This window comes from Stigmatopora argus, chromosome 13, assembly GCF_051989625.1.
Source record: "Stigmatopora argus isolate UIUO_Sarg chromosome 13, RoL_Sarg_1.0, whole genome shotgun sequence".
NCBI classification, from domain to species: domain Eukaryota; kingdom Metazoa; phylum Chordata; class Actinopteri; order Syngnathiformes; family Syngnathidae; genus Stigmatopora; species Stigmatopora argus.
In genome coordinates this window covers 10075520-10090054 of record NC_135399.1, presented here as the reverse complement: position 1 = coordinate 10090054, position 14535 = coordinate 10075520, and the positions used below count along the sequence as shown (strand labels likewise).

The window sequence follows — 14535 nt, the reverse complement described above, 5'->3', positions numbered from 1 at the left end:
GATTGCAGCATATTCCAATTTACAGATTTTCCTTCAAAGTCACCGCATTGGTTTATTCTCGGTGCCAGATCAGTGTGTGTGGGAGGATGAAGCGACAGCTGAGGGTGTCATTGTGTGTCTGTGCGCTGTGAGTTAAAATGTGTGTGTTCAGATTGGTACATTAGTCGATATTGAATTGGAAGGACTTGGGGTGGATGCCCTATAAAAAAAAAAACATATCCACATATCACCCGCAATATGTTTTGTGTCTGCTGTGGAGCTAGCACAGTAACAACAGAAAATATTGTGTGTGAGAATGTGCATTTTATAGACTTGCACAACATTGATAAGAACATGTTTTGGGTATGTTTTTTAAAATATTAAAATGGTAAAAGTTATTCATGCTTGTCAATAAATTAATTAAAAAAAAATCAGTGGGATGCCTACAAACAGGGAAGGGAAGTGAAAGTAATTGCAAAACACAAAAACATCATTATTCAAGGAGTGGGTGGCACAGAAAAAATATTTTTAGGAAATATCCAACAACAATACCAGCTTTCAATACTAATTGTTGCTCGTGGTAAGTATTTATTCCTAAGATGACCTAATATGTTATATATATTGTAATATAATATATTATAATATATATTGGCCCTGATAAAATGTAAAATGTGCTGTAAAATGTTTGAAAACTTGTGTGCTAAAACATAATTTTTCCCTCTACCTGTATCTTTGCAGGTGAACTTGGCTTTCGGGTCGCACATCCTCCGGGTGCCTTCACAGTCTTTTTCATCGCTGCTGTCCTCACAATCCTTGTCGCCGTCGCATCTCCAGCGTTCTGGGATGCAGGTTCCATCTGCGACACAGTGGAATTCTTCCCCACTGCATTCAATCACAGATGGCAGGACTGAAAGGAAAGTTAGTCAACTATTGATTGGATGGCATCAGACCTCGACAATACACCGTCGCGGGACACAGTGTGGCAGCCCTGAATCATTCTATAGGAACATTTTATTGGTCACGTATTTGTATTTGCAGGGCAAGTGAGGGCAGTATACTTTTTTTTTCCAGGTTCCAAAAATGAAACATTTCAGATTTTGAGGTGCTAAACATCAAGGATATGTGACATTTTCGCAAAAATGGTCTTTTTATTATAGATTTTTTCACTAATTGGTCAGTCGGCATATGCATTGTTTTTTAAATTTATATGGTCTTCACTGTGCTGGAATCGCATAACGTTATGTAATCTCAAGATTGAAAGTAACCCTAATAGCCAGGTGGAATAGAGTTTGACTTACTATGACCCTGAACAGGATGAGCGGCAAAGAACAAGAATAGATTGACGTCACATAATGTTTGTGCTGGGTCTAGGTCAATGTTACGCTACCATGGACCTTGTTGTGTTTACCTCTCTATCTATATATATTTTCCCAAAGTTAAAGGGTTGAATAGTTTTAAGTTCACATTGTACAGTCAAAAGGAGACTGAATATAATAAGAAACAACCTGCTGTTTGTTTTTAAAAAAATACGATACTATAAATAAACGACTTAAAAAACTGCCAAGAGACCAGATATTACTGCTTGAGACTCAAAGCCAAAATGTACTGCTAAACCTCCTGCTGAGTTACTCCATTGTGCTAAAAGCCAAAGCAGACACAAAAGACAGCACGGGCAGAGTGAGAGAGCCCACAGTTGCCATCAGAAAACCATGTGATGAATAGTCGACAAATTCCAACGACAAGCAAGTGAGCTGTGAGACTGTTTTTTTTCCTATTAATCAGATTAAATGATTCAACTCCCGATGTTAAAGTTCTCCCAGAACAGTGGCTAGATAAGATTAGTCACACAAGAGTGTTAAAGCAACGTGATTCAAATGATGATGATTCATTGCTGAACTTGTAATTACAGGAGCTGAAATTATGCATTGCCCTGAATTGCCAAAACACAATTAGCGCACGCTAAAATGGATACAAGGAAACAAGCCTATCATTAAAAGTCAAAGCATGCACTGAAAAATGAACATTGTCAGGCGAGGGAAAATTATTTTATAATTTATGGCTCTAACGATCCTTCCATATTTTTCAACTCTTTAGGGAGAAAAAGAAAAACAAAGAGATAAGTCTAGTTAACTTTGGTGGTGAAAGAGCGTCCTTACCTGCTGATCCAACCCTACAAGTGGTGTTCTCATCACTGAAGTCTCCACAGTCGTTATCGCCGTCGCAGGCCCAGTGATCTGGGATACAGCGACCGCTTTTACACTGGAATTGGTTGTTGGAGCAGGACTGGATGCAGCCCACTTCATCACTGCCATCGCCACAGTCGTTATCTGCACATATACAGACATACAACTAAAACCAACATATCACAAAATGGACTCCTTTAATTTAACCTATAGCCCAGTAAATACATTGAAAAGTTGCCTGACAAATCTGTAAAAGAGGGGAAAAAACTGAAATGTGACTTGAAAAAATGAAGAACTTCACTAGCAGACATGTTAAGTGTATGCAGGCTGTAAGCAACCCCCAAAAATGTCATACCTGAGTCACAATGCCACTTGTTGCTGATACATCGTCCGTTGGAACATGTAAACTGGGTGAGGACCTCACAAGTTGGAAATGCTGTTTAAAAAAACAAAAAACTGTTATTTCCTTTATAAATTGAACAAAATTATTGATTGATTAATTCATTTTCTGACCCGCTTATCCTCACAAAGGTCGCGACTCCAGAAGCTGCCGGCCCACCACTTTCATCTAAGTATACTTTTTAAACATTTTTTTGTTAACTGACAAACCACAAACCGGGTTGATGCTAATCTTTTCCATGCAGTTAAGACAAAGCAACCTGATGGATGTCCTCTACCCATCTAACAAGGACACTTCAACGTTATCTAAAGTATAGAAATATAGATTCTTCTTCCTGACATTTCTATTCCCAAAAGAGATGCTTCTCTTTTTGGACTAGGAGTGCGATAAACCTTCCGTAAATAAAGTAGATTGAGATATCCTTACAGGAACGTCTGAGGCTTTATTGACTTCAGAATGAAATGCAATTCCAGATTCAAATTGATTTGTCAGCATCTGACTCTCCGGATTGCAATGTCCAAGACCGATGTGGCAACATATCATAGGTATACCTGTATTATTATTATTTTTTAATCACACAAGTGTTATGTATACTCTTCTCAAATATGCCTGGCCTCGCTGACAGCCCCTGTCTGGATGGAGTTAAACATTCATTAAAAAGGAAGCACTAGACATCCATAAATAATGACATGTTCAAGTAAGTCTGGCTAAAGAAAGAAACGCCGACATCTATAAATAATGGCAGGTTCTCGTGAACAAAGCCCAATGTGAGATCCTATGTGACAACTCCTAAACTACTGACAAACAAAATCTACATCGGAATCCATCTTGACGGGAAGCGCTACTTGGCTTCAGGTGTTCTCAAACCCACAGATGCACTACTGAAGCTGCCAGGACTGCACAGTAGAGTGCCTGGAGAGGAGTAATGCCTAAGGAAGCTTAGACAACAGTGAGCGAGAGAATATATTTCTCTGCACAGCTTGATTATGATTGAATGAAGCCAAGCATGAACTTCAATTACTGCTTAGACCCTGGCTGTTTGCGACGACGTCTTAGAACGGCTTAAGACGCACCAAAAGAAGTTGCGAGCGATTCAACCCAGTGCGGCAAGAGGCAATAAGCACTCACTGAAAAAGACGAAATACTAATGACGAAAGGGAATCCCAGACCTTTAAATTGTCTGGATGTACGGCTGGGTGTAATTGATATGTTGCCAAAACAGTCTCGTGTGTTGCAGGCGAGGCGCAAAACTAATAGGATGAAAGATTTCGTGATTGCTTCGACATCATGTGTTGAAAAATGACTTCAAATTGCACTAACCCACAACTCAAATCACCTAAATCAAGCCCATTGAAAATCTGGTTAAGTTTTTTTTATAATGTGTTCTTTTTTTATTCTTATATCTTAGATCTATTCTTATAACGTGTCTGTATTCTCACCCTCTTGCAACTGTGACAGTGAAATTTCCCGAATACGGGATGAATAAAGTTATCTAATCTAATCTCATATAATAATATACAAGTAACCTGTTGTGGTGTCTTTCATTGAGAAATATCACAGTATAGAATAATAAATGAACCAAATGAAGTCATTTTTAATGGCCACCCAAAAAAACTTAATTTACATAAAAATCATGTTTCATTGTTGACCATAAATTGCAGTTCCCACATGTTGATAATATTACACGTTAAACATATTCCACAAAAGTCAGTGATGAAAAAAGGAAAAATCGACCATAATTTAACCTTTTATAAGAGATCAAGTTAGTTATCAGATCATTTCTTAGGACATTTCATTTATTTATAGCCCTTATTTTTTAAAGATTAACCCAGAACACAAAGTGAAGTTTTATTTGTATTTATTTATTTATATTTTTTTTACTAACCCTGTCTGACAGATTGTATAATACCCTCAGGATCAAATTTAAGAACAGCAACGACAGTACCAAAGTGGTATGTGTTCAGCAACACCTTTCATAACAGATGCCATCATGTCAGTTTCTTGCTCCAAAGAACCAACATCAATAATTCAGCTTGAAATATCTCATATACCGCAGTCAGAGGCAAAAGTGCAGGGTTTTCAAAGAATTTTGCCTGAGTTGCGGCGCTCTGACTATTTAGTGTTTTGCATTTTATTTAATAATGTGCAGTTCATTTGTGTGTCATTTCACGAAAAAGCAAACGGGTCTTGCTGGTTGTCTCCCCTTTAATCCAAAGATTGTTGGGACATTCTCTGTCTGACACTCAACATGGATCAATGTAAGGATCCTCTCATCTCCTGTGGGGTTTCTGTCATCACATCAGATCAGACGGTCAGGAAAACGAACCTGATCCAACTGGTTTTGTCTCCCTATCGACATTTGGATGAAGACGTCATCTGCTTTAATTCTCAGCATCCTGTTTTTTTGCAACTCACTGGGTGCGCTGATGGACCGAAAAGCTTCACGCTGCGGGCTGACCTGCACAGTGAACCCGTGAAGGAGCTTCCACAGTCAACGTGTGGTAGCTTTGAATTCACGCTGTGATGACACACTGAGTGATGACACAGATAGTGTGTGTGTGTGGGGAGGGTTTGCAGACGGGGTTTTAAAAATCACTGATTTTGGATGTGATTGGTAAGGTAGTAGTGCTAAATGTATTTTCTATCAAAATATACTAGAGAGAAGGGAAATAGTATCTTGCTATTAGTCTTCTTGGATCACGGCTTCATGGCATATTTTGTATTTTGCCAATACAGCTTCAGTTGTTGCAAAAGTTCCATCAAATTGTGAAATCATGCCTGAAATTGAACAGGACGATGACAATTTTGGTTTTCGAGCCTGCATTTTCCGAAATTTTCATGGTTTGTACTATGACAGACAGTTATTATAATATTTTTTTATCCAATTAATTGAATTTCAAATATGATCACACATTTGACAGTCATAATTCAATCAAGCTGATAGTTGGCAATAATGAATTATAAAATGTGGGATATGCTCTACACATATGTGAGCACTTTTTGTAATATTTGAGTAGTAAAATAAGCGTATCATTAGATTGAAAGTTGGGGAGGGGGAGCACATAACAGTTATGAGAGTGTGTCAACAAATAAATGGCACCAGTTCTTATTTGTTCTATTTATGTAAGTCTGATTCATATCTTTGGCATGACATGAACTATGAATCTTAAAGAGGTAGTAAAATCATCTTGCAATATTTCGAACAGTTTTATGCATTAGAAAGGGAAATGTGTGTCATCCATATATTTTTTTAAATTCGATTGCAATCGCATTCGCAAGTCAGGAGGAAGTCTTAGCGAAAGCTTACTATGAGGTGCTGAACTGACTTACTGCAAGATACTTCATCAGACACATCGCCACAATCGTCCTCGCGGTCACACAGCCACACTTGAGGTATGCATCGGCCGTTTTGGCACGAGTACTGGTCATTCTGACACGGCCGGGCTGTGTTAAAAAGAACAAAAGAGCCACACAAAACCATTTAATTCAATTCCAACCTGCATAAGACCATGAAGAATAGAGAGCAGACCTAATGATCACTACATCACCGGGATGTCAATGTCTACCGAGTGCTTTATCACTCGATCACTCAACTGCGGCTCGGAAGGTCTGACGGCCTTGGGAAATTATGCCACTCGATGGGCTGACAGCTACATGCTGGACACCCACCGCCGGCCCACCAGTGATCGCTTGTTGATGTGGAATACACGCGTCAATCTGACCACCGGGGTACATTCATCACCTTTAGTTAATGTGTGCTGATGGATCTTTCAAAAATAAATCTCTTCAGGGAGGGTTCATTGAGGACATTCCAGATAATAGAATGAACGCTATATAATAAATCTATCGGTAGTGGTTAAAAGTTGCAACCACATCGTTAGAAATTATCACATCGTTAAGCATTTATATGGTGGTGTCTTGAGATAAATATGTAATCCATTCAGTGAGCATTAAAAATAAAAAAATGATACAAAAATGTGCAAAGTTTTTTTTGTTAACGAAATCCACCCATTGGGAAGCAGAATTTGATTTGAGTACAATACGATTATTTTAATTTCTTCCATCATTATTCGGAAATATTTTCGTGTCATATCATACACTGCATTCAGTACATTTAATTTACACCAATGTTTGCCAACCCTTTCAGACCAAGTGGCTAACATCATGGCTAACAGAAAAAATACAGAACCATAAAAGGCTAAAATTTTCAATCAAATTGACAAATGTAGAAAAAAATATATCTAAAAATGTTAACAGAGCTTAAAGAATGCATTTCCAAGTTAAAGAGAATTGAATAGTTCTTAAAACCACCATTAAATTTAAGGTAAACTGAGTATTTAATTATTTCATGTCCCTTCCCACCAGCCACCCCCCCCAAAAAATCAGAAAATATTAAAACACTAAACTCGCTGTAATTGTGTTAAGAAAATACACACCTGAGCAGGTACTGTTGGCTTCATCCTCATTATTACCACAGTCGTCTGTCCCATCGCAAAGCCATTTTTTCAGAATACAGCGGTTGTTTTTGCATTTAAAGTGACCAATAGGACATGAGTGATTGTCTGCAAAGAAGATGATGCTCGTCAAGTACAACACTGTGCACACAAACATTCTGTCATCTGGCAATTGTTCATCTGTATATAGATGGGGAAAAAAGCACGAAGAGTACAGGCTTACAAATCAATATGGTGTATAAAACATTGTGTTTTCTGACAGCCTCCATAAAGACACTATTCTTTATTTGCCGTATCCATGAGGCAAATTGCCACTATATATCACACATAGAAGCCACTGTCCAAGTGTCAGGATTTAGAAGTGTTAAGAGTGAGTGTGGATTGGTGCGTGCAGTAAATTCATGTGGAAAAACATGTTTTTTCGCATGACTGCTTTGGGTTATTACACTGCATTTAAAGACATATATATAATTGATCCTTTCTAACAAAACATGGGAAGGCACATTTTTTTCCAGACCATACAAGGACTCCAAACACCCCCCAAAAAAGTGTAGGCACCTCAATATGTCTCAGAGGGACAAAATTATTAATGCATTATTTTGTCCAAGTTCAGATAGTTTTTCATTCCTGCCCTAAGAACGTATACATGTTAATGTCAATAAACATATTTTACAAAATACATATAGAACAATTTGTTGTTTAAGATTTTAATCAACCACAATTTAAGTTTAAGTTCAATGTAGCACACAGGTGTCAAAGTGCCAGCCCAGGGGCCAAATCTGGCCCACCAAATCATGTTGTGTGGCCCAAGAAAGTAAATCATGAGTGCCGACTTTCTGTTTTAAGATCAAATTCAAATGATAATAGATGTACATTACATTTCCTGATTTTACCCTTTTTAATATCAATCATTGCAATTTTTTAAATCCATTTTTTCTTTTGTGTTTTTAGTTCAAAAAGCATTTCAGAAAATCAAAAAATAAATATATAAATATTTTCCGTTTTCCACTTTAATATTGAACATAATTTAAAAAATATTTAGTTTCCTTTTGAAATAAAAAAACATGATTAAAAGAAATTTTCCAATACTAAGAAAAAAAGCTCCAATAAACATTGCTTTAGATCTATAAAAGCTGACTATTTAGGGCTTTTGAACCAGTTCTTTTAATCCGATTGAAATCTAAATATTAGATCTAAAATGGTCCGGCCCACATGAAATGGCATTGACGTTAATGCGGCCCGCGAACCAACCCGAGTTTGACACCCCTGATGTAGCACATTCAAAACTTAGCAAAATTGAGAACAGATGGCAAACAGCATTATGTCAGTGCAGACATTTAAGCATTAAGGTTAACAGAGCTAACATTTCAGCTCAGGTAAGAAGGGAACGACACTAATCGGAGAACACTCACAGCAAGTATGGCTTTCTTCGTCACTGCCATCAAGACAGTCGTCGTCTCCGTCGCATTTCCACAACGATGGCACACAGCGCTGGTTGTGGCACTGGAACTCCTCACTTTTACACCGCTGTGGTTCCAAATCGCCGCCAGAGCCTTCTGGGAGAAACAATAGAAAAGCGAAATTACCTGGAGAATTTCCAGAAAGAATCGGTTTTATGCACATTATTGGCATAGCTATGATGATGTAAGAAAATGCTACTAATGTGCTGTGACCTCATTCGTAACCACTGGGATTTGAATACACTGTATGGAAATGTGGTGGGAAGATTTGGCCTCGGTATTAATATGTTCCTCGTCTGATTTGCATTGGAGAAGAGGCAGGTATTAGTTTCTTTTCTCCGTAGAATATACGGATTACAGTGGACTGGGAAAAGATGATTTTAAGCCTCTTGCTCATATGACTCATTTTCCTCCCACCTGCACAGGTGACATTGTTCTTCTGCAGAACTTGGTTGTCAGCGCAAGCGCACACTCTTCCTCCTGGGATGGCAAGGCAGAGGGTACTACAGCCTCCATAATTCAAACTGCATGCATTGTCACCTGGGAGCAAATAGGAATAAATTAAAAATATATTTAGGAGTCATAATAAATGGAGGTCCATGTTCTGAAACATGTATCACATATTTCTAAACAAATCAGTGACTTCACTTTACAGGGTCTTTTCAAAAACCATGTCAAGAAGAAATGTGGTTCAGTCTAAGCTCTTTGAAAATAAAAGATTGTATTGATAATGATTTAATATCCTATTCTAATGTATGCAAGTTGGATGGCACGATAGCTTAAATGAATATTAATACATTTTCCTGTCAAAACAAATTTCAAATTCGCTTGTGGGTAGACAGACAAAAAACATAGCCATATTTATTAATGTATTTTCATTAAAAGTGAACTGAGACAAAGGCTTTCATTTTCATTTCTACTCTATGTAAACTTAAAAACTGAGATGTGCTAAATGGCAGGAAGACTAAGAATTCTTCAATTAAAAAAAACATTACCTGTAAAATAGATGGTAACAATAAAAGTTTGCTTTAAAGCTGAACCATCAATTTAATTGTATAGTGCGTGTCTGATGCTTTACACGCCTATTCCGAGAGAACAAAAGAAAGCCCTGCTGTGCGGAGTGCTTGCATCTCCACTGCCAACTCTATCGGTTACCTCTCCTATCTGCTCTTTTCAGCTTCCTAACAGCATGAATCCATCATCATTTGCAGTAGAGTGAGGAAGCCGCTGTCGGCCACCCTATATAACTTCACAGAGCGGAGGCTCAAGAGATTTCAGAGTGCCTGTCATGCTATTTTATGCAACGGCTTACAGTGCCAACTCTGATTCAGGTATACATTGACGTGGATTCTTTGGTCTGTTGTTTAAGGGGCACTTTTATTATATAACTGTATGCCAAGTCATAGCAATGCGTATCTGAGAATATACTCCTAACTATTAAATGTGTTAAATTGTTGTATTTTTAGGACAATAAGGCACCGTTTTTTTTCCCCAGAGTTTGTCCAGGCCTGCAACTTATCCTCAGGTGCGAGTAATGTTTCTTCCTTTCACACCGATGGTGAAGATAAAGACTATAATGTAACGATCGAGAGTGTGACTAACATCAATAATTAGATGAACTTGTTGTTCAAGCTGCAGTTATATGGATAAATGTGAATATGTTAAATAAACAAGCTGCTCTCAAATTTATTGGATTATTATCTAGTTTTTTCTTGGTCTTTTATCAAATAAAATCCACCTCAAAAGTGATTGAAACTCTTGCTTGTGCATGTTATGGCTAGTGCGACTTCTGCCAGTGCAATTTATAGTTCAAAAACTATGGGAATACTTCCAAAATAGTGTCAACAAGATAGAAGCATTATCAACATGTATTTGATGTCCTGAGATTGGTCAAGGGTACATTATGCAGGGACTGAAAGTATGATGATGATAAACAAGTGAGAAAATGCAGATTAAGGTTTTTTGTTCTTGGCATTTATGCGGCGCCTCCTAACTCAAGAAGTTAATATATCCTTTAACGGTGACATTGAACAGTACAAGCTGCCAGAATCTCTCACACCTTACTTTTTAAAAATCTTGTTTGGTGTGGAAAAGGTGCCCTGACTGCTCAGATAATCAGATAATAAAAAAAATTAAAAAATAGTCAAGATTTACAAAAGTGAATTGCATTGATAATAGTCATTGGTAATTAAATTTTTACAACAATAGGATATGAACTAGCAAGATTGTTGAGAAAGCATCATTTCGGGTACGAGGGAATTTTTTTAGCTTTCAAACATGGCCGCCTTGTCAATTTACGGATTTGACCTCTAAGGTTTTGTATTGAAATTTCCAACCCAGCACACTCAGGGAAACCCCACGCATCGCTAATATCTGGACACACAGCAGAGAGTCGTTCAATATGCAGTCCAACTTGGACTGTGAGGGTTGTTATGGTTGAGTAACACAGTATGAGGGAAGAGTAAAGAGGGAAAAATAGCCAACCTTGCTGACTCTGTGCGTCATAAACTCGCAGGCCAAACAATGGTGGCCTCTCACTTTGTAGCACACTGACATCCCCAGTGGACAAGTCCAGCTGGAAGACTGATGCATTCATGTACTCAGTCCAAAAGATGAAATTGCCATAATGGGATATTCCGAAAGGATGGTTTAGCTCTTTTCCATTGTAGACCACCTGCAATTTAAAATAATCCGGCGTCATCATAAAATTAAACGATTCGTACTTTGCCGGCGCAAGTTCCTCGAAAACGAATAACACTCACCGTGCGTCCGGTCCCGTTGAGATAAATCTTTTCAATGTGATCATAATAGGCATCGCACCAATACATGCTACTGGAGCTGTGGTCCAATGTAAGACCATTGGGCCACAGCATATTCGTGGTGACAAAAATGCGACGATTCGAACCGTCCATCCAAGCTTTTTCGATCCTCCCGATGCTGTCGTTGACCTCGTCTTCTTCCCAGTCGGTCCAATACATCCAGCTAGCAAAATCACAACAACAACAAAAATACAATTTTAATATTACTACAGTATATAATAAGATCTTATTTTTTAAGAGATATAGCATTGCTATGTAGGCTTCTTTCAGTTCATATAAAAAAAAAAGTCCAACTCAGAGGTTGCAGCTTCGATCATCCACCCTGTTGACCTCGTCTAAGTATTCTTGCCAGTATAGTGTTGAAGTGCTTTGAATGCCTTGAAAGTGAAAAGAAACTATCTATACAAGTGTAAATCCATTTACCACAAAATTATTAAATAGCAAATCAAGGCAGGAATTTGTTTAACAAGCAAGGCTGGTGGTTCAACTGCCTTCTAAGGATGAAGCCTTACCCCTTATTGCTTGGAAAATCTACTTAGAATACCTTTGATTTCTTATCCAATAATGCACCTGAGGATTTACAAGGGTTACTGCTCCATACAATGACATACATCACCATAGATTTTGTTCTGCAAACCTCTTGGGAATGACGATTCCCTGCTTTGATTTTACACCCGTGACTAACAAATGTCATATAGAAGAACGGGTTCATAATACTGGGTTTAATTCACAACAAGCAGACACCGAAAGAAATGTGAAATTTCCCTCATGTAAATCCATTTAATTAAAAATCCCTGTCAGAGAAATGCGTGCATGTTGTAGCATCACAAATCACTCAGACTTATGAAGTTTAAAACATGCTTTGTAGCATATCATAACATCATGTTTTCCCAGCCACAAGTTTCAGGAGGAGCTGCACATCCTGAGGTTAGAACTCACAGTAGTCTTGTAGTGTTTGAAACTGGATTTGAAGTGATGTGCTTTCGAGTAACCGTGTTCGGCAGATTTGTTCATTTTGAGTGTTGCTGCGTGTTGCCATTTCTCATCACTGCCACTGATAGAGGGCTGGGTAAGGGAAGATGTTAGAGAATCTCAGGTTGAGTTAATGATGACTTTTATGTGTTATCAAGTCACCTCGGTGACCTCATGAATTATTCAGTGGGACTTGAGGCACATGCACACAGCCCGCGGGCGCACTTACGCCACATTAGTTTAACATTTGGGTAGTAGTATATTGTTGTAATATCTGAAAACAAAACTGACCAAATATTTTATGATCTCTAACCACAGCCTCTGATATCCACAACCGAAAGGTGCATAGGTGCACACTGTTATGCCTTAGGGCTACTTTGGTGTTCGGTATTTTGAACTTTCGCATGACAAAATTAAATGTGAAAACTATTAAGGCATTGTCAGGAGAAATGTGCTGCCCAGTGTAAGAAATGATGACCTTAGTCACCGGTAAAATTAAGCTAAAACGACTGGACTATTTTGAAGTCGCATTCTCTGAGCCCTAATGTATTTAGTACATGCGAATAAGTCTTAGTGCTGAACTAAAAATGCAGTATTTTTGTCGAATGTAATTTGAGTTTGTGACTAACATGCAATTTGCATAGGACTCAGATTGAGTGTGATGTTTATGTGCGTAGGTTTATCTGCTTTGGCTGTTTCTGTGTGAACATTAGTGCCTCTGAAGTGAGATACTTCGAGCTTGTTTTTTCGTGATGAAAAAAGCATGGAGATTATAATGATTCTACCAGTGCCATTGATTTTTATATTCCATCACTGGTTTCCAACAGAAACGTGAATTTTCATTATTTTTCTATTTCAATGGGTTGGCAAGGAATCGGGTCTCACGAGTCTCTATGAAATTTATGTTTATAAACTACAATAAAATCTAACAGCCACATGACTCAAGTCTCTAAAGTGGCTTGCAAAATATCAAACACTTTGGTAACTTATAATGAATGCTTTAAAACTCATCAATTTGTCTAGAAATACTGACTATCCTGTGCATTTTTCCCATTATATGGAGATCCTTTGAGAATATTCTGTTTATTTAATCTAGAGACACACCCAACAGATGTAGAAACCGCAGACGTCATTTGAATAATCCGTCTCCTCTCTTGAAAGAACTTCCTCTGAGTATAAGAGATCTAACTCTTCAACCGTAGCCTACAAGAAATGCCTGGTTCGCTTAAAGCCAACTGAGTGTAACAAATACTGAGCAGCGTGAGCAGCTATTGCAGTCTCCTGTGTCTGACTTAAAACTTGTCAGCAATGAAGCATGTTCAAACCGCAACGCCATATTCAAAAGACCTTCCCTGATATACGATTAAGGCTTGGTCAACAAAGGACCAACAGCATTAAAAAGGTATAAATTGAATCCACAAAATCTTCCGATGATTCAACTTTACAAATAGGCACCAGAGGTAATTTATTCATTTCTGAAGATGAATCGACATTAGAGTTCTAATTACTGATTTTCTACTGATATGAGCACCCTGTAATTAACAATGTGGGACGTGTGCACAAACCTGGGAAACAGATGCTCATCTGTGAATGCATATTAGACATGCTTTGGCCAAAAACAGTCTCGGGATAATAATTTTTTAAACAGATTTCTTGCTGAATTTCAATCAGTGTGGAAAACAAATCACATTGAGTTAGGTGGGTGATTATAAACTGAAGAACAGCCCAAGTTCTAATCGATTACATTCAAATCCTAGACAACCCATCAAATTGCACATTGAACACACAGTCCCCTGATCAAAATATTACCAATGAGAAAACAATTTGTCTGAATAATTTAACAATAATGAATATTTCTTGTTTAAAGTTTGTGCAAGTAATCCAGGGCACAGGATAACTAATTAGGATTATCTCAAGGTGCATTAACAAATACAAAGTAGTTGGTGTTAACCAAATTGATATCAATTTAAAACCTATCTATGTAATTCTTAGAAAACTTTAATTGAGTTCTGTAGTGAAGTTAATTCTTATCTAGGCTGGTGTTATGCACTATGCCTCAATTTATAAAGGGAATAATATGTATTAAGGCTAGAAAAGAAGTAATCATGTGAGTTAACTGTGGCTAATGAGGTGGTGGTGGTGGTTCATCTCCTTGCAGCTACGCTTTGAGACACTAATACAAAACCCAAACTAAGTGAGCGTGTTGCATTTACATCTTGGGTAAACAAAAAAAGACTTGAATTTGAGAGGAAGCATTATCTGACAAAA

General features: G+C 37.8%; 1 protein-coding gene across 2 annotated transcripts in view; it reads right to left on the bottom strand.

Moving 5' to 3' along the window:
- lrp1bb (low density lipoprotein receptor-related protein 1Bb) overlaps positions 1 to 14535 on the bottom strand; it is a 155664-nt gene that overhangs the window by 69715 nt on the left and 71414 nt on the right. Inside the window, exons 13-21 of one of the 2 annotated variants that reach the window (XM_077616629.1) lie at positions 11239 to 11458; positions 10961 to 11150; positions 8894 to 9016; positions 8429 to 8569; positions 6999 to 7124; positions 5893 to 6006; positions 2518 to 2598; positions 2136 to 2306; positions 704 to 886 (exon numbers count right to left, since the gene is read on the bottom strand). In XM_077616629.1, the coding sequence (XP_077472755.1) occupies positions 704 to 886; positions 2136 to 2306; positions 2518 to 2598; positions 5893 to 6006; positions 6999 to 7124; positions 8429 to 8569; positions 8894 to 9016; positions 10961 to 11150; positions 11239 to 11458 (1349 nt within the window). Of the gene's footprint in view, positions 1 to 703; positions 887 to 2135; positions 2307 to 2517; positions 2599 to 5892; positions 6007 to 6998; positions 7125 to 8428; positions 8573 to 8893; positions 9017 to 10960; positions 11151 to 11238; positions 11459 to 14535 lie in introns of both variants that reach the window. The other variant, XM_077616628.1, reaches the window with a different exon arrangement.